Source organism: Siniperca chuatsi, linkage group LG12 (assembly GCF_020085105.1).
Source record: "Siniperca chuatsi isolate FFG_IHB_CAS linkage group LG12, ASM2008510v1, whole genome shotgun sequence".
Taxonomy (NCBI): domain Eukaryota; kingdom Metazoa; phylum Chordata; class Actinopteri; order Centrarchiformes; family Sinipercidae; genus Siniperca; species Siniperca chuatsi.
The window spans coordinates 3757465-3776049 of NC_058053.1; the positions used below are offsets into that span (position 1 = coordinate 3757465).

Genomic DNA, 18585 nt, shown 5'->3' on the forward strand with positions numbered 1-18585 from the left:
GCCTACAGTCATGGGATGTGGTTGAGGGTGCACATCTCATCTCATCTGTCACGTCTGGCCTGGACCAGTACCTTGATTTTCTGCAACAAAAGCACTAAATCCACCCTCATACAAGCACCATACGTTTTACGTGTGCTGTGTCACCACTGCATAATCCCCTCTTGGTCTTTCAAAGACCACATACCCACACACAGCTGAATGAGTCACTTACCCGCTCAAACTTTTTGCTTGCTTGGTAGCTTACCACACATCACAGGAAGGCTTGCTTACTTTACTACAGCTGCACTCAAAGCCAGGTCATGCCACATAATCCAACTTCATGCAACCTCCATTTGCATATCAGGCAACCTCACGTAGGGTCCTGACCCCAAAGTTGGGAAAGGAATCTTCAAATCTTCTTCTTCAGTACTCAGTTCAGAGAAGGAAAGTTCACTCTATCATGAAACTTGTATAATTCAAGTTTGAATCAATGCCTTAGAACTTCATTGGTTATCTCTGCTGACCTGCCTTTAACTATGCTAACGGAATGCAGAATAACTTGTGAATGTTTTCAGGCTATAGGAGTAAACAGAAGATTATACTTAGGTGCTAATGGGATTCAATTTGAAGGTTCCCTGGCTTATCAATACTCTATTGGAGAGCTGCGCAGCTGTACAGCTTGGCCTAGTTCCACTATTCAATTCATTTTTATTTATATAGCGCCAATTCATAACAGAAGTTATCTCATTGCGCATTTCCTATAGAGCTGGTCTAGACCGTACTCTTTATAATATTGTGTTTTTACTGTAAATGTAAATACTAGTTTGGCAGTGTATACGCATCCATTACACCCTAAGGGTCTGATGTGAAGCTATTGATATCAGTCAGTTATAAAAGAAAATGACACCAAAGCACTGTCCAGGCCAAAAAGTCACTGGAGCTATGCTTTAAAGTTCCACTATAGAGGTTTTTGAATGCAGTGTTGGTTTGAATACCCAGATGGTCAGGAACAAACTTAGCTTTGCTCAGATGAGGCTGAGCACTGCAAAGCCCGTTCACTGGACTCATTCAATGTCTGGAAAATATCATGCTATGCATCTTATGCTTAAAGCACCACAATTTTTTCTGTTCATCAGTGTAGTTAATAATTCCATGCTCTTGCTTATTGTGACCAGTGGTGGAAGAATCAGAATCAGAATCAGAAATACTTAATTAATCCCAGAGGGGAAACTCTTTTGTTACAGCAGCTCACTATCACGTCAATGCACACAGGAATAGGAGTACTAAGTAAAAAATAGAATACACTATAATACAGGTCAGAAAATGTATTAAGTACCAAGTGGGTATAAGTATAAAATAAGTGTGAAGTACAAAGTGGGTTTACCGGTTGATGATAATAATACAGTATAAGGTAATAGCGCATGAACTGTCAAGTTAAGTGTAGCTTATTAAGAAGTGTTCTTAGCCCAGTTCAGTTTATTGTCCATGTGTACTCCCAGCTACTTGTAATCCTCTACAATGTCCACACTGACCCCCCTGGATGGAAACCGGGGTCACTGGTGCCTTGGCCCTTTGTAGATCTACAACCAGCTCCTTAGACTTTGTCTCATTGACTCAGTCTCATCACCATCACTGATACATCCCCCACTCTGTGTGGTAGCTGAAGTCTGTGGTGTAGATGGTGAAGAGGAAGGGAGAGAGGACTGTCCCCTGAGGGGCCCCAGTGTTGCTGACCACCCTGTCCGACACACAGTGCTGCAGGCGCACATGCTGTGGTCTGCCAGTCAGGTAGTCCACAATGCAGGTGGATGCCCAGCTTCTGACCCAGCAGGGCTGGCCGGATGGTGTTGAAAGCACTGGAGTCAAGTCAAAAAACATGATCCTCATTGTGCTTGCCAGCTTGTCCAGGTGGGTGTGGATGCGGTTCAGCTGGAAGATCATTGCATCCTCAACTCCCAGCTGGGGCTGGTAGGCGAACTGAAGGGGGTCCAGGATGGGTCTGACCAGGGGCCGCAGCTGTTCCAGCACCAGTCTCTGCAGGGTCTTCATTATGCGGCCAGTGCCACTGGTCTGTAGTCCATGGAGCCACTGGGATGCGGTGTCTTCGGCACAGGAACGAGGCAAGATGTCTTCCACAGAACAGGGACCCTTTGAAGACTCAGGCTTAGGTTGAAGACATGTTGAAGGACTCCACATAGCTGGGGGGCACAGGCTTTTAGCACCCCGGGGCTAATGCCATCGGGGCCTGCAGCCTTGTTTGAGTGGAGTTTCAACAGCTGTCCTCTCACCTGGTCAGCAGTCAGACACACAGCAGAGGTTACTGGTGGGGGAGGGGGGAGTCATTAGTGAAGAGGGCCGTTAGCCTGATAGGGGAGGGGGAAGTTGGACTCTCCCAGGAAGATGGAGGAGGGGGGAGCAGAGTACTCAGAGGAGCTTGAGGGCCGACAGCAGCTGAGTTAGAGGGTGGATGAGCAGGAGCCGGTGTGTCGAATCTGTTAAAGACCAGATTAAGTTCGTTGGCCCTGTCCAAGCTGCCTTCAACTCCTCTGCTGCCAGTCGGTCTGAAGCCAGTGATGCTCTTCGTGCCGCTCCAGACATCTCTCATGTCTGCTGGAGTTTCCGCTTCAGCTTCCTCCTGTACTTCTCTTTGGCCTCCCTGATTTTCACCTTCAGGTCAGCCTGGTTTGCCCTCACCTCCTCCCTATTACCATCAGTAAAGGCCCTCCTCTCAGCATTGAGGATGTCTTTGATGTCCATTGTTACCCACGGTTTGTTATTTGGATAACAATGGACCATCTTAGTTGGGACATTGCAGTCCACACAGAAGTTAATGTAGCCAGTAATGCACTCAGTAAACCTGTCAATGTCTTCTCCATGAGGCTGACAGAGTGCATCTCAGTTTGTCACTTCAAAACATTCCTGCAGTGTCTCATAGGCCTCCTCTGACCATCTCCTTACTGTTCTTGTGGTCGCAGGCTACGTTTTAACCAGAGGCACATAGCAGGGTTTGAGGAGAACCAGGTTGTGGTCTGACCTACCTGGAGGGGGGGGAGAGCTGCATGCATCCTTAACGTTAGCATACAGCAGGTCCAGTGTCCTCTCCTCTCTAGTAGGACAACTCACATACTGAGTGAAATTAGTCAGTGTTGTTGAAACACTGACATAGTTGAAGTCACCCGAGATAAATATGAGTGCACTCGGGTGTTGAGTCTGGAGTTGTGCTATGGCGGTGTGAATGGCGTTGCACGCCGATGCCAGGTTAGCAGAGGGGGGGTGTAAACAGCCACAACAATGGCATGTGAGTCCCTCAGCTAAGTTCAATGTCCGGGCTACAGATACTCTGCTTGATGGTAATGTGACCAGGGTTATACCATCTGTTGTTGACCAGAACAGCAAGCCCGACGCCTTTCCGCTTACCCCTCCCAGTGTGATCCCTGTCGGCCTGAACAGTCTGAAAGCCGTCAATGGAAACCTTATGATCCGGGATATCCTGGTGTAGCCATGTCTCTGAGAAGCACATCAAACTACACTCACGGAACTCCATCTGACTCCGGGCTAACGCCGTTAGCTCGTCCATTATATTCGCCAGTGATCTCACGTTGCCGATTACGAGAGAAGGCAGACACGGCTTAAATCTCTTGTTCTTAAGTCTCTTTCATCTGCACCCCTCTCTCTTCCCTCGCCACTTCGTTCCACCTCTGCATCCTCGGTGTGTCCTCCTCCAGATCTCAGTGGGGACATCGGTTATAATAAAAATAATAAAACTTTATTTATAGAGCACTTATCAAAACAAAGTACAAAGTGCTTCACAACAATAGAAGTTGTCCTGGGCGCCACGCTGCTCGGCTTCAGCGCGATCAGCTGTTCATGGAAGTACTCAGATCCTTTACTTAAGTAAAAGTAACAATACAACAGGGTAAAATTACTCTGTTACAAGTAAAAGTCCTGCATTCGAAATTCTACTTGAGTAAAAGCATATAAGTATTACCAGCAAAATGTACTTAAATATCAAAAGGAAAAGTATTCACTGTGCAAACTGGCCCCCCTCAGAGTGTTACTTGAGTAAATGTAGGTAGTTACATTACACCACTTTGCGCAACACAAGAGTCAAATTCAGTCCTTGTTGTTTGAATGTAAGTATTTTCTGTAATTATTGGTGACTGATCTGTGTATTAAGTCATTGGGACCTATTTTGTCGCCTCCGTTTCCTTTGACAGGGTCCTCAAGATCGGTACTTTGGAGTGGTACCACGAAAATGTTCGTGCCCGCTTCAAGCGCTTCGGCAGTGCCAAGGTGATGCGATCACTCTTCAAGAGGTTGAGCGGCGAACATAGTTGCTCTGGAAATGACCTTGAAGGTGAGTAGTCCCATTTTTATTATGAAGATGCCTTTGTGGGTAGTTTTCTGTACAGAAAGTGAACGTGAGGATTTGTTACTAAATTGGTTTTTGAAAGGATTCAGATGTTTCCCAAAATACGATACACTACGAAAAGGGATTGTAATACTTGTGTCTGGAATGTTTTAATCCGTGATCCATTTGTGAAAATCGGTATGTGATAAGTAAATGAGTAACACCCCTTTTCTGAACAAATACTGTCACTGTGGCCTTTCAGCACAGAGATTAACTCTGCACCGGCTGACTGAAGCTGCTCAGTCGTCAACAACTGTAGTCATGTTAACTGTCTGTCTGTATGAATGTGAAGCAGTGTTAATCAAAGGTTACAAAGGTGGTAGGATGTCAGGTCTCAGGGCAAGGGGCAACCTTAACAAATTTCCATCTGTTCCACTCGTTTCTTTACAAGCCCTCAGGAGGTGCTGCAGTTCAGAGGTTGAGTCTGCCAGAGTCGCAGAGCATTTCTGGAAGTCTGCATGAGCTTACCATAAGAAATCCCCAATAAATGAAAGGCCTCAAGGAGATTCAACAGCTGCATACTATACTGTAACTGCATGGAAAATATGTACAGTATCAGCCTTTTGAATCACACTCCAGTATTTGAAAATTGGTAAAACATCACCACGAGTGCATCACGTGTGAATTGTGTCAATTTTCAAGATCAAGTTCAAGAATTGGACTTGGTAATGCATTTTTTGAAGACAGTGACGACAGCTCACATTATCCCAGTGAACAACAAAATGCAGGTTCTTCAAGTTCATGCAAGTAGCACAGACATTATCGGACTGAATGCTATGTTATTGCCTTTGTAGTCACCAAATCTCAATGCAATGGAACACCTATGGGAGATTAGACAGTGCTCCCCACTATCATAAAAAACACCAAATTAGGGAATATCATTTGAAAGAATGGTGTTCACTACTCCATACACTTGGAGAATCTATAACAAGGAGCACTGAAGCTGTTCTGGCAGCTCCTGACAGCCCAACACTTTACTAACACACTTAATGTCGCTGTTTTTCTTGCTGTATTTGTCACCCACCTGTCTATGAGACCCTTCATTTTTGTGACACTGTGTCACAGATAGAAAGAAAGATCTCAGACTGAAGCCAGTCACCGGCAAGCTGCCAAATCTGTCACAGGGATTTAATCTCTTCCATTTTTCCTGTTTTTCCAGCTCTGGCTCCTCACAGCTGTGAGGCCGAGTGCTGTCACAGACTTGTGTCTCAGGCCTGCATACAGATTGGGCCAGTCTTCCACTGTCAGGTTTTTGTCCCTAACTGATCAGTGCGCATGGAAACTCAGCCTTGTGGGATATTTACACTGCCTGCTGTAACTCTTGAGACTTTATTACCAGATATACTAATGGTGAAAAGTCCTGTTTATGATTGCTGCTCATGTTTAAAGTCTGATACAGTGACGGTATGCGGCTTCATCAAAACTTTTCCAGCACTTTCTGCTCTCTTTTTGAAGTTGCTCACTCAGCATTTCCAATATCCTCTGGCCACACCCAGAACATATAAAACAAGTGCCCTTGAAGCACACAGTACATCAGCTTTAAGCATTATTATACACAGCAGGTCTCCAAGTGAGATCATAGCATCAGGAGATCAATGAATTATGAGGAGACAGCCGGGACTCCTGGTACTGCTTATACTGAGTCACCCTCGAGGATTTTGGGAAAGGATACAGAGCGAATTGGTTGGCTGGCTTAGCCCTGAGGGCCTTGTGATCATCCAGTCACATGTCTCCCATTCTGTGCCTGGAATTGAAGGATCTAGTCCTGCAGAGCTCCACCGACCAGAAGCAGAAAGAGGGAGAGAGAACAAAACGTTTGTTTGTCATGTATTTATGTAGAATCCAGCTCGTAGAGTGTGCCCAGATGCAAGTTTTAGTTATGAAACACAGTAATAAATATGCATGTTAACAGATGCATTATGTTTAAAATTGTCAGCAACTCATCACATGTAGACATTCATGTGGCCAGCTGGAATAAATTCAACATGCATGACTGTACACTCACACACACACATTCTTTTGCTGTCTCTTTACTGTATGTTTTCTGCTATGGTCTGTTGGGCCCCCAAAGCTCAGAGGGTGTCATCCTCTGTGTACAGTGTCTTTGTGCATATGGGGAGATGTAACACTGATACTTACAACAGAGTCTTTGTTCACGTGTGTTGGATAAAAAAGGAGTTAGTTCACTCAATTAGTTGGCTAACCCCAGCTCCTAAGTTTAATTGTGCTACTGCTGCTTCTTATTATTTTATGTGGAAAGTAAGGACTACCTGAATTATCCCAATTTGCTGAGCGATTTATTATAGTTACTGAATGGCAAAATTGCAAACCCAACCTCATTCATTTTTGTAGAAGACAGAAGGTGATTTAAACAATCAAGTCAGATCCTAAGATAATTTATATGAAATTGTAATTAAACACAACTAAATAAGCCATGTGTTCTTTCGACTTTTCTGTTTTTAGAGCCTCATGAATATGACACACAGAGTATGCATGATAAGTAAACTATACTAAATGACTGATCTAAATCATAAGGAAAGGTCAGATATTGCTGACAGACAGATATGTCTTTTGATTTTAATATACTTTATCCTTTTTTCAACAAAGTACAGCTGAGGCTGATGGGAATGGCATTAGATTTACAGATATTTGGTCTCAAACAAAAAGTTCTGGACAAATTTCAATTTTGATGGCGCTAGATGAAAAGTCAATGGACAACCAAAGTCATTAGGATTCATCCTCTGGAGACCGTCAAAATTTCATGGTAATCCATCCAATAGTTTTAGATATTTCTCTTGACCAAAGCGATGTCAACCGGACCGAATGACCAACGGACATTGCCATTACTCGAGCCACGCAGCTAGCATGGCTAAAAACAATTAAATAAATGTGTAATGACTATTTGACCCAAGACTTGCATATACATTAACATGATGGGACTTGGACTCACAACCTCATTATTATGGCAAATCCTGGCCACGGTCCTGGTCAGACATCTCCAGTTATTTACAGTCCTGCTTTATGTTGTTCACATTATAACATTTGTGCACTGATTTTCAGACATTTTGGAGTCATTTTCAGTGAGTCTGTATGGTCAAGGCTGGATTACCAACCAGGCAAAGTGGGCGACTACCTTATGGGGCCCCATAACCCCAGGGGCCCCAAAGGCCCTATATATCATGTAAATGGCTAAAATGGTAAATGGCTGCATTTACATAACTTTTATTCATAGCTTTACAATTTATGCCTCTCATTCACCCATTCACACCAATGGCAGCTAGCTACCATTCAAGGTGACATGTGGACAGGAGGAGCTGGGGATCAAATTGCCGACCCTGTGATCAGTGGACAACCCACTCTACCTCCTGAACCACAGCCGCCATCATGTGTTAGCTGGTCTGTTGTAATTTGATTAAAAAATTGAATTTGTTTGGGAATATAGATTAAAAACCATATTCCTAAATAAATGTGTGTTTCACTAAATAATCACAAACAGGTCAAAAAGTCTTTAAAGGTCCAGTGTGCAGGATTTAGTGGCATCTAGCTGTGAAATTGCAGTTTGCAGCCATTTGAATACCGCTTGCCTCACCCTCCCCTTCCAAGCGTGTAGGAGAAACTACGGTGGCAGCGAAACTTGCATAAAATGTGAAAGGCCGTGTCTAAAACTAGTGTTGGGTTTGTCCTATCTGGGCTACTGTAGAAACATTGCAGTGCAACATGGCGGCCTCCATGGAAGGGGACGCGCTCCCTCTGTAGATATAAACAGCTTATTCTAAGGTAATGAAAACACAATTCTTATTTTCATGTGATTATACACTAATGAAAAGAGACTTATAAATATTATATTCCATTTCTGCCAATAGATCCTCCTAAATGTTATACTTTGGTCCTTTAAGAAAATTACAGATAATTCAGAACGCTGCAGCCAGGATTTTGACCAATACAAAGAAAGAGATCACATTACCCCTCTGCTCATATCACTTTATTGGCTACCTGCATCTTTTAGAATTGCTTTTAAAGTCCTTTAACTTATCTAAAAGCATCTCATTTTATGTCCCAACAAGAACGCTCAGATCTTCCACTGCCTTTCTGTTAGAAGTTCCTAAAGTTTCCCACAAGAAACCTGGTGAGGCTGCTCTCTGTTTTTATGGCCCTAAACTGTGGAGCACCCTCCCCTCGGATCTTAGAACAGCAAACTCCCTTGGTATTTTTAAAAAGAAATGAAAGGCTTTTTTTTTTTTAAATTGGCTTTTAATTTGGGTTGACTTTGCTGCTATCATTTATTTATGTTTTATAAAACTGTTTGTTTGTTTTTTTCTTTTTTTACTATTGCCTTTGCTTTTTATTATTGATATTTTTTACCTATTGTTATTGTTCATTTTAATATGATCTTGTTTTGTTATGCATTTTAGGCTGCATCTTTGCATGAAATGTGCTATGCAAATAAAGTTATTATTATTAGAATTATTATTATTATTATCATCATTATTATTATTATTATTATTATTATTATTTGAGCCCACACATTCTTTTCCCCCTGGGACCCTTTAGAGGCTTAATCCAGCCATGTGTGTGGTCTTCCTTTGATCCGTTCTGGAGTCACGTTAATGTTACTAGTATCCTGCTTGTTCACTCACAATAAAATGTAGTCAGAATATTCATGTAAGTGTAAACATACAAACATGATAATGTAAAAAAGGGTCATTTGTAATTTAGTCTCAGTATTGAATGTTCTCATTAGACTATTAAATTGATCCATTTAGACCTTGCGGTTTTGAATGTCCCATACACAGTGGTTTGGGAACAGACCACAGGTTCTGGTTAGGCTGGCACAGTCAGTGCTCGCCTGTTGAGACTAGAAGAGCCGAGCCAGGGAAGGTTTAGTCAGAGTGAGTCAACGAGGTTTAAAACAAAAATTGTTAGTGGCAATTATTACCATTATTATATCATTATTCTTAGAGGTAGTAGTAGTATCAGTTGTTGTAATATTGGTACTTTTAGTGTGTTTTGTGTTCTGCAAAAATTTTTCTGCAAATTAGTGATGTGACAGAAGTCTAGTAACTAGAGTGCAGTAACTCTTCACAGTTGTTTATTGTAATGTAGATGGACCTAATCCGTTATGCTGTTGTTCTACATAAGCTTTCAACTGTATCACTTTATCTGTTGATCTGGGAAGCTCATTCTTGAACTTTTGCTTCTCTCTGCAGCTGTGTTGTTCCCAGTCTCTCCTTCCTCTCGCTGTATTCAAGAGGGAACAGTTAGGTAGAAATGCAACCCACTCATAAACACTCTCATAAAGATGGGCTGAAAACACACACAATGTTCCTTCTTTTGTCTCCATGCGCTGTACTTGCTTTGACAGATGTAAACAAAAAATGCGATTTGTTGTACGACAAAGTCACTGCGTTGAGAGTTATCTAGCTGGTTTGAGAGAGGTGTAATTCTTTGCTCAGGGCGGTGAACTTCATTTGCTTAATGTGCCTCTTAGGTTTGCTGACACGGGAGATTCACAAATAGAGAAATGCCAGATTATTTTATTTGTGCACTGCATTACTTTCATGAAATCCCACGCTTTATTGTACAGTATGTTGTCATTCACTTATTCTAAGAAGCTTTAGGTCAACATTAACATGTCTGCTTTCTTTATCAGCAGATGGCTATGAGGAGCACAGTATGGACGCAGATTCACAACGCTACGAAGGGGTACGGCAACACTTTTTTTTATAATTTTCTCTTGTGGTTGAAGAACTAGTACATGTGATTATTTCCCATGCTTGTGCTTTCCTAAGAGCAGGTTAAGCTTTGTTTGCTTGTTACATTAAATAAATAGGCATCTTGCAGCTATTTTTTAGTGAGTTTTAGTGAGTTTGTGGCCAACAGAAAGCATTCCAGTGATATGCATCATAAAACAAGAAGCAGATATCAATTTGTACTCAGACAGCAGAACATTAGTATTCTGGTGTCTTTCACTGCTAATTTATGTTGAGACCTCGACACGTGGAAACAACCAATACCTGATTCACTTCAGTTCTGTTGATTTGTTGCCCATGCCTAACATGTTTCCTGTTTCTTAATTAAAAGATGTTTTAGTGAGGGGAATCAGAACTCATCTGCAAAACAGACAATTTCATTCAAGTTCAAATCAGCATTTTGCATGCATATGTTTTTTGAAACAACTTTTTCAAGGTTCTGCTGTGGTCAGCACAGATCTTTGTCACGCTGCCGGGTCCTTCCTCTGTTGAAAAGCAGCAGTGTTTTCTGCGCGGGTTATCTATGTGATCTAGGCCAGCCCTCATGAACAACTGGAATATTTGACAGCATGTGACGATTAAGGTTAGGCACGGTCCAACCGGCACTGGCAACGGTGTATTGTGGGTAAATACCAGGCTGTCATACATAATCGCACACATAAAAGGGTCTGAGGAGAGTTGAAAGAGCCTCTGGTTCAAGTCTGAGATTGTTAAAAAGGGGCACCCAGTCCACTGGAATTCCACATAAAACCAAAACTACTATTGTTTATACCACAGTCTTTGTATAATGAAGGAGCTAAGCTTTGTTTGTTTTCAGTCACTGTGGCGGCTGCTGAATAGAAAGCAATGTTGACAGGACTCCTGGGCTCCTCTGGGTCTCTGGATGCTTTGTCTTTCTTTCCAATGTGACTACAGATTAAGGTTTCATTTATATATATGATTGGACTTTTGATGGATGTTACAAAAAGGCAGACTACAAGAAGGCCAAGTGGTGCTTTCTGCAGCCCTTGTTTGATTTTTCACTTAGACAGAGTGCCATCTACTGTTCCAAATAGAGTACTGCCTTTTGAAACACCTCACTGATCGGTGTAAGGAAACTTTCCTTTCCTTTTCACCCACTCACAGAAGTTATAGTGCAACTACAGGACAGTTTTTGGAGCCTGTAGGGATTCAGTGTCTTGCTCAAGGATTCTTCGGTAAAGTGGATCCTCTGTCAACAACACAGGGCTTGAACCTGTGTCTTAAAAGAAGTCCCCATCCTTCCAGGCCACATAGCCAAATAGCAAAGCAGATGTTCTACTGGCCCCAGGTTGTGCCTCTCATGTGATACATTTCAGTCAGCGCTAAGCATCTGTTTTTCCAAAAAAAAGAAAAGAGAAAAATAATGATGGAATGACATATGTCCGTGCTCAATTTGTACAATGTGAACCAAAATTAAAAATTGTATTATTAGTTATATTGATATACATAGGATATATGTCATGTTTTATTGTGCAACAGACTAATAGAATATTTTTTTATCCAGATGGTCTTTAAGGACTCTAGCAATACCTTCACAACAGCAGTAAGTGTTGTTAATTGTCCTTCTGGGTTTTTTAAAGATCGCCAAGTATGTATGTTTTCAGAAAATGTGATGCTTGGCGCTGTGGCTCAAATGTAATGGTAATACCTGAGAGGAACAAACCGAGGCTAATGTTTTCCAAAAGAAATGATTAGCATGAATAATTTCTTTTTGATAATATAAAATGATGCACATACAGTAATGGTTCTGAGTTGGTTATATTGAGCATGTCATGCTGTCAAGCAGTGTGTCACTGTGAGAAGTCTTTTGCGGTGGCGAGGATTTCTTCGGTGCTGAATCCTTCTCCTCTCCTTGGGTCTACCTTTTCATTTTAATCATCTTTCTTACCTCTTTACTCTCTCCTCTCTGTCGGTGATGGTGTTTCCCTTTCTGCTCTCCAAAGATGAAAAAGGCCAAAAGGCGGCTATCTGTCGATCCCTTTGAATTCGAGCTGGGCTGTGACTACTCCATCGAATTAAGAAGGTCAAATCAGGTAAAGGCTGGACAACCCCAGAACCAGCTTTTCCCCAAACCAAACTAATCTGCATGCCTCCAGACAAGGGCTCCTCTGTCTGTTTCTTCTTTAAATTATTTCTGTTTTCTTTCTTTGCCAAACATTTTCTGGTTTGGCAAGATAATATTACATTAGTGTTGAGCACTGTCATTATTCATTCTCGTATCTGGCCACAATACACTCATTGTGTACATCCAAATGTGCATGCTCGTGTGCACAGACACTAACACATCCTGTCAGCTCATTAACAGAATGCTCTGTAAAGACAGCATTTTACCAAATGTAAACAGACTCAAGTGGCATGAAAGCAAGTCACAAAGGCTGTATCATTTGAGGATTACATGGAAAGTAGACTCTTCATCCTCCAGTGTTTATATCTTAAAAATAAATCTTATGAACTGTGAAAGCCAAGTTTTAAAAAGCAGAGGAGATGTTGCCGCATCAGCCACAACCAACATACCAAACACCAACACACCAAACTAATGCCAGTAAAACAACAAATTAAGGCCTCAGTCACCACAGTTATCATTTTTTTAAATGTGGATAGACTTGGTCATAACATTTATCAAAAGTGAGCAGTATAACATCATTTCTTCTGTGCCACCACTTTCTACTGATTATTATATTGCAGCCCATTGCGCTTTATTATCTTTGTTAAAAAATTTCTATTATTAATCAATAAAACAAAACGTGTTTTATTTGCATGCAGAGTATGTAAAAGAATATGTGCCACCATTAGTGATTTTACTATAGCTGGTCACTTAATCTACTCACTAACCACATACATGGTTACGTGGCTCATGTAGCTTGGAAAAAATGTGAAGCAACAGTAAAAGTTGAACTTTTCCAATTATTGTCGACAAATTTGTGAGTATTTCTTACCTTCAGTTTATTAAATCATACCTTTGTGACAACCCCAAAGCCTTCACCCACCTTTTTCTTCTGATGCTGAGTTTCTAGCTAAGCTTGAAACAGCGTCATTAACTCCTTTATATTGATGACCAATTTGTCACAGTAGCACTCACCACTCTCCATCCTCATTTGTAGGTCCCAGTCTCCCATGACATCATGGACATGGATGTAGGTGTGAGGGAGTCGCTGCTTGCTGAGGCTGATATGGCCTCTGTTTTCCACCAGCTTTTGGAGGAGCAACGCAAAGGTCTGGACCTGGGAATGGCTCCACAGCAATGTTAAGACAGGAGCAAACACATCTGGTCACCTAAATGGTTTCAGCAAACTCCACTAACGTACACGGGGATAAAAACAGCAAATTCACAGCATGTACACAAAAGAAGATCTTGTAGAGCCACAGCAGGAGCAGAACCCATACTGCAGTGTTAGTTACAATGTTAACCTGCTTACGACGTATAAGGAAAATGTAGAAAGCTAAAAGGGCCAACTAGCTATAACAGAGCTCTGCAGCTCTCAAACAATTGGCAGAGAATAGTGACTTAACTTCTCTAAACAGTACATATGGCCACATTTCCACTCTGAATGTATTTTATGTCTCTATTTCTTTAACAAACATTAGTCCCAATTTTTGTCCACCAATTATTTTGTGGGCAAACATTCATCAACAAGATTTTCAAGATTTGTCTCTTTTTTTTCTCTGTACAACCAGTTCATGGTGCCATGTTCTGTGTTCATATACAACATTGTTTCAATAAATCTATTCCACTCATAAGCTACAGGGCCAGTGGATGTATGTAGGCTACTTCCATGGTAGGCCCTATATATCCAAACTGTTTGCTAACCTAGCGACAATAGGTCTGCTATGCTTTGGGTGTATCTTTAGTTTTGTTGAGTTGCCTGAAAAGATTATTCATTGTTGACTTATTTAATATACGATGTTGTCTCCATTAGTGGGAAATTAGCCTATGTCTTGGATAAAATCTACTCTACCACTGTCTTTGGGTGTTAATGCAGATGTGCTCATATTGGGTGTTTTAACATTTTGCTCAGAAGCTGAAAAAATATTAGCCAAAAAAATGTAAGACCCTATACGTTTCAGGAACAAGGAAATGCCCAGAAACATTCAGCTTGAGACTGAGTTTTGCATTAACTTAAAAACTATGGAAACAGAATTGCTCATTTTAGTAACTGATTGACCCTGTATCTTTTCTAGATGACCTTGCATACCCAGACAGCCAAACTATTCCATCTCGCTCCATCTCCCGGCTCAGCTACTCCTCATGTGGCAGTGGTAGTGCTTGGGGCCCCCGGGGCAGCAGCAGCTACCTGCCCGGCCCTGATAACTCAGAGGAGGAAGATGACCACGGCCAGCCCTACCCTCTCTACCAGTCTCACCCGGGGCCCTGCAACCACATCTCCCAGGAGAGCCAGAACTCACCAAACCCTCCGCCACAGGTGTTTAATATGATTCATATTAATATCGTTCATCATCATCACTATCTTGTTGTGTGCATGTGCACGGCAATCACCTCTTTAGTTCAGAGAAGTTACACAGTAAACTTTAGTTTTTTCACCATTAGAAATTCCCATTTGTTTTAACATGCATGTGATTAGTAGTAAAATGAAATGACTATGTATATTTGGTGGTAATTAAAATATTTTATGAAGTAGCCTATTAGCGATGCATTCAGCTCATAAATCATGACACATTTTCTCCCGTATATTATAGTACATTAGCTGCTTTTAATGATAAAAAGTATCCATATCTGTATTGATATTGGTGATTCTGGCCCTGGTATTCCTTGGTATTGGTCGAAACCAATTTTGTGGTGTCACCCACCCATATTCTGCACCTATTAACACATACACAGTATGCTGTAATTAGAAATGTGACATAATTCATAGTTCACAATGTTCAACCTCCTTACACAATCAATTCCCATCACTGCAAAGATATTCTGTCTGATATCAGTCAACTTTATTGACGTATGTACAACCAAAGTGGCTTTTAATGATGGATTATTAAAGTTCAAGATTTTCAAGAAAAAAAAAGAATTTGACTTGTTGGTGGGGGACAAACTGGACGTATATATAATAATCTTGAAGCATTTTGAAACATTACTATCCCAATCAAACCAAAAAGTGATTAAAATGGACAAATGGGATGACTTGGCTATCCATTAGATTTTTCGTAGTATTTTTAAATAAAGTATTTTTGCTAGCGCATAGTAAATTCAGGGGAAGAAAGGACAGTGAGAAAACTTCAACTGGCAACATGTGGCATAGCTCTGAGCTCACTGCAACATGGCGTGTTGGAAGGAATTTGCTTCATTAAAATGAGCACTACAGGGCAAGGTAAGACCAGAAACCAATTCTAAACCTAATCCTGTTCTGTTTGTGTTGTAAGAAAGAGGAATCATTTGGCACAAAAGTCTCTGTACAATAATTCATTGTGGTTTGGAGTCCTATTTCTGAAAGACAACAGCTAACAAACTGATTTTCCTTTTGACATTCCAGGTCTTTCTAGCAGCACACGTTGGAACTCTAACACACAGACGCACACACACACACAAGTTTATCAGCTTGACACGTTGTGACGACATGTTGAGTGATGTAGGGGAGACAGCTGCTAGATCAGAGGGAGGTTACATACATTACATCAGTGTCTATTTATGTGTAAGCATACAACTCGGTCCCTGGAAAGGATCACAACAACTGTTGCTGTTCTGTTCATGGGGAGCCGATAAAGAACACACTTTGTTTACCATTAGTTTGGCTGACTTTTAGTACACTGATTGTCTACATGTGTCCTCATGTGCCCTCCAGTTTTGAGTTCATGTGTCTTTAAGTTGATTCAGACACACTGTGGAACTTAATGTGTAATTACTGAGGTATAATGCCGACCATCCGAATAAAAATATGTTCTTTGTAGTTATTAAAGATAAGGAATATGAAAACAAAGGAAGTGATTAAGCTCTGTGGTGGAAGGCAGCCATGACAATTAAAGGGCTGGTGTTATCAGTCCCACCTGGCCCTGTGCTGATTTCCACCTTCGATATCGTGTGTCATGGCATATTTGTCTCACAGCTGGGCAACACACTGGGAGACAGACAGTATACTGCCCCAACATATGCCTGTCAGACATCAAAAACATGAAACGTGATGTTTCTCATTGGCTGCGAGGTCCAAGCTTACTCAGACACCAGTTACTCATCCTGCGTATGAGTGTTGCTTCCTGTCGGTTTGATGCTGATTTGAAAAACATTCAAGTGGCTGAGCGAGGTTGAAAGTCAAGTGATGTATCCAATTTGATTATGTTTGTGGAACAAGACATCAGGATGAGTCAACAAGCACAGTCTGTATGGGCCCGGGGCACATGTGGGGAAAAAATGTTGTCGAGAGAAGTTACAGTATGTTTACACGTCTAATATACAGGACGAATGACAAATTAAAGGAAAAATATAAATAAATGAGTGGAGAAACATAACAAATGCGGATGATGATGATCACCAGATTCCAACCAAACTGAGCACCGACGTGAGATTCTGGATTGCGTGTCTACACAGCTCAGCTGTGTTTTTCAGTCATCCAGCTCACACCCGTCTGAAGGAGCAGATATGCTCCTACTTTGATCAATACAGTTTACACTCTGTATAACATTAACTATTCATGACTAAATCAGCAACAACCAAAGAAAATCATTTCTTCGTGAGAGTTTAAAAAGAGTTTAACACTCAGAAACTCAGCTAATCTGCTACATCGGCGCTGTGTCGATGTGGTTTGATCAGACAGTGGCCTGGCAGCATAGAGTAAGTAAACAACCCCACAACCGACATCACATTTAGATTTATTTAATTTGGCTAAAGTCTGAGGGGAATCCTAGGTATGAAGGGGTTAGAGAGGCAGGATTTGGACATGGTCTAAGAGGAAAGTTGTCTGAAAGGCACAACTCAGGGCGAGAAAGTCACTTTCACTGTCTCCTTGACTTCCTGATCTGAATATGACTCTTTCTGCCCCCAGGAACCCCAAGGGAACATTTCTTTTATTTCACACGTGCAAAAGAAACATTATATCGTATACAGTATCATTTCTGACAGATCTGATCGATTTCTCTTTTTTTCCTTTCTGTCGAGGTGTTCTCTCTCTCTGCATCTAGACTGTTGTTGTGGCTTCATCCAAGCCATTTTAGAGAGGACCCTCTCAGTTATTGTGAAATCAGATTTGGGGATGAGGTGATTAGGCTCAGAGCTCAGACTCTGATGAGACCATGTGAAAGTGCAGCATGGACTTTATCAAGAGGGTAATAAATTGAAGGCCATCTGTATTTGAAAGACCTTTCTGTGCCAATTTGTCATTTGATTAGTTAATTCTGAGTGAACTTGATATCACATGGCATGCTGTTACTGAGAGGGTGATTTCAACAGCACCATGTAAACTATTAAATGTACTGTACATCTTGTCTTGAAAAAACTGTTAACTTTACATGTGTGGTAACTCTTGAATTCCCCAATTTTTGTTCCTTCATACTATCAATTTTCCGTGCTTCTGATATGATATTATCTGCTAACGTTTCTTTCTTTATTATATCTTGCCTTCATCATCTGACTGCAGCCTCCCTGACTCTCCCTGTCTTTCTCCAGATCACTGACCTGAACAGACGCATGTCAGCTGTTGAGACCCTCTTGAACCACTTAGAGCAGAAGGTCACCTCAACATACGACCAGGTAAATCCATTAAATATCACACCACAGTTGCCAAATAATCCTCATCATCATCATCAAACCTCAGCCCAGATGTTGCAGAAGGAGGCTGTGGTAATTACATGACAGGGAGAATGAAATTAGAAACCAAAAACATTAAAAAAGCTGGCAAGAACGTGTTTACATGTATATAGCCATAGCAACAGGGACTAGTCCTTTTCAGCTGGTCTGATTACATATGACATAAAGTAGAAACTAACATACTAATGATAAACGAGTGAGAAACAAACATTCAGTTTTACTATACATATGAAATATTAACTTTGCACTTTACTGGCCACAGAAATGCATGTACCCAGGCAACAGATGATGATCACAAAGTCCTGTCCCATTCCTCAGACATTGTTCCATGTCTGCTAGATGTGGAAATAGATCAATGCAGGTTTAAGGGCCAACTTTCCCAATGTAGCCAGCTAGCAGCCAACAGTTCAAACTTGTGAATGCATCTGACATTTCTCCGAAACCTGCTGGTAAAGATAAATGTGACCCGTGGATTTGATTCATTGGTTTTTAGAAAAGTCACCTTCCCAATAATGAGGTATTTTATGTGCAGCTCATTGTTCAGGCATTCTGATAATGAAGAGAGACACGCAGTTACTTATATTCATCCTCCTCTCATCAACAGTGATGACTTATGTGGGTTTGGTGTCTGCTTTTAATTTAAATCCACACCAATATCATCAGAGAATGAGCCAACC

General features: G+C 41.3%; 1 protein-coding gene across 7 annotated transcripts in view; it reads left to right on the forward strand.

Annotated features, from left to right (window-relative positions):
* Positions 1-18585, forward strand: part of mlphb (melanophilin b) — a 41175-nt gene that overhangs the window by 14776 nt on the left and 7814 nt on the right. For 2 of the 7 annotated variants that reach the window (XM_044217682.1, XM_044217678.1), the window contains exons 4-9: positions 4197-4336; positions 10041-10093; positions 12105-12194; positions 13263-13374; positions 14341-14582; positions 17768-17851. In XM_044217682.1, coding sequence (XP_044073617.1) covers positions 4197-4336; positions 10041-10093; positions 12105-12194; positions 13263-13374; positions 14341-14582; positions 17768-17851 — 721 coding nt within the window. Of the gene's footprint in view, positions 1-4196; positions 4337-10040; positions 10094-11665; positions 11705-12104; positions 12195-13262; positions 13375-14340; positions 14583-17767; positions 17852-18585 lie in introns of all 7 variants that reach the window. The other 5 variants (XM_044217679.1, XM_044217680.1, XM_044217681.1 and 2 more) reach the window with 5 other exon arrangements.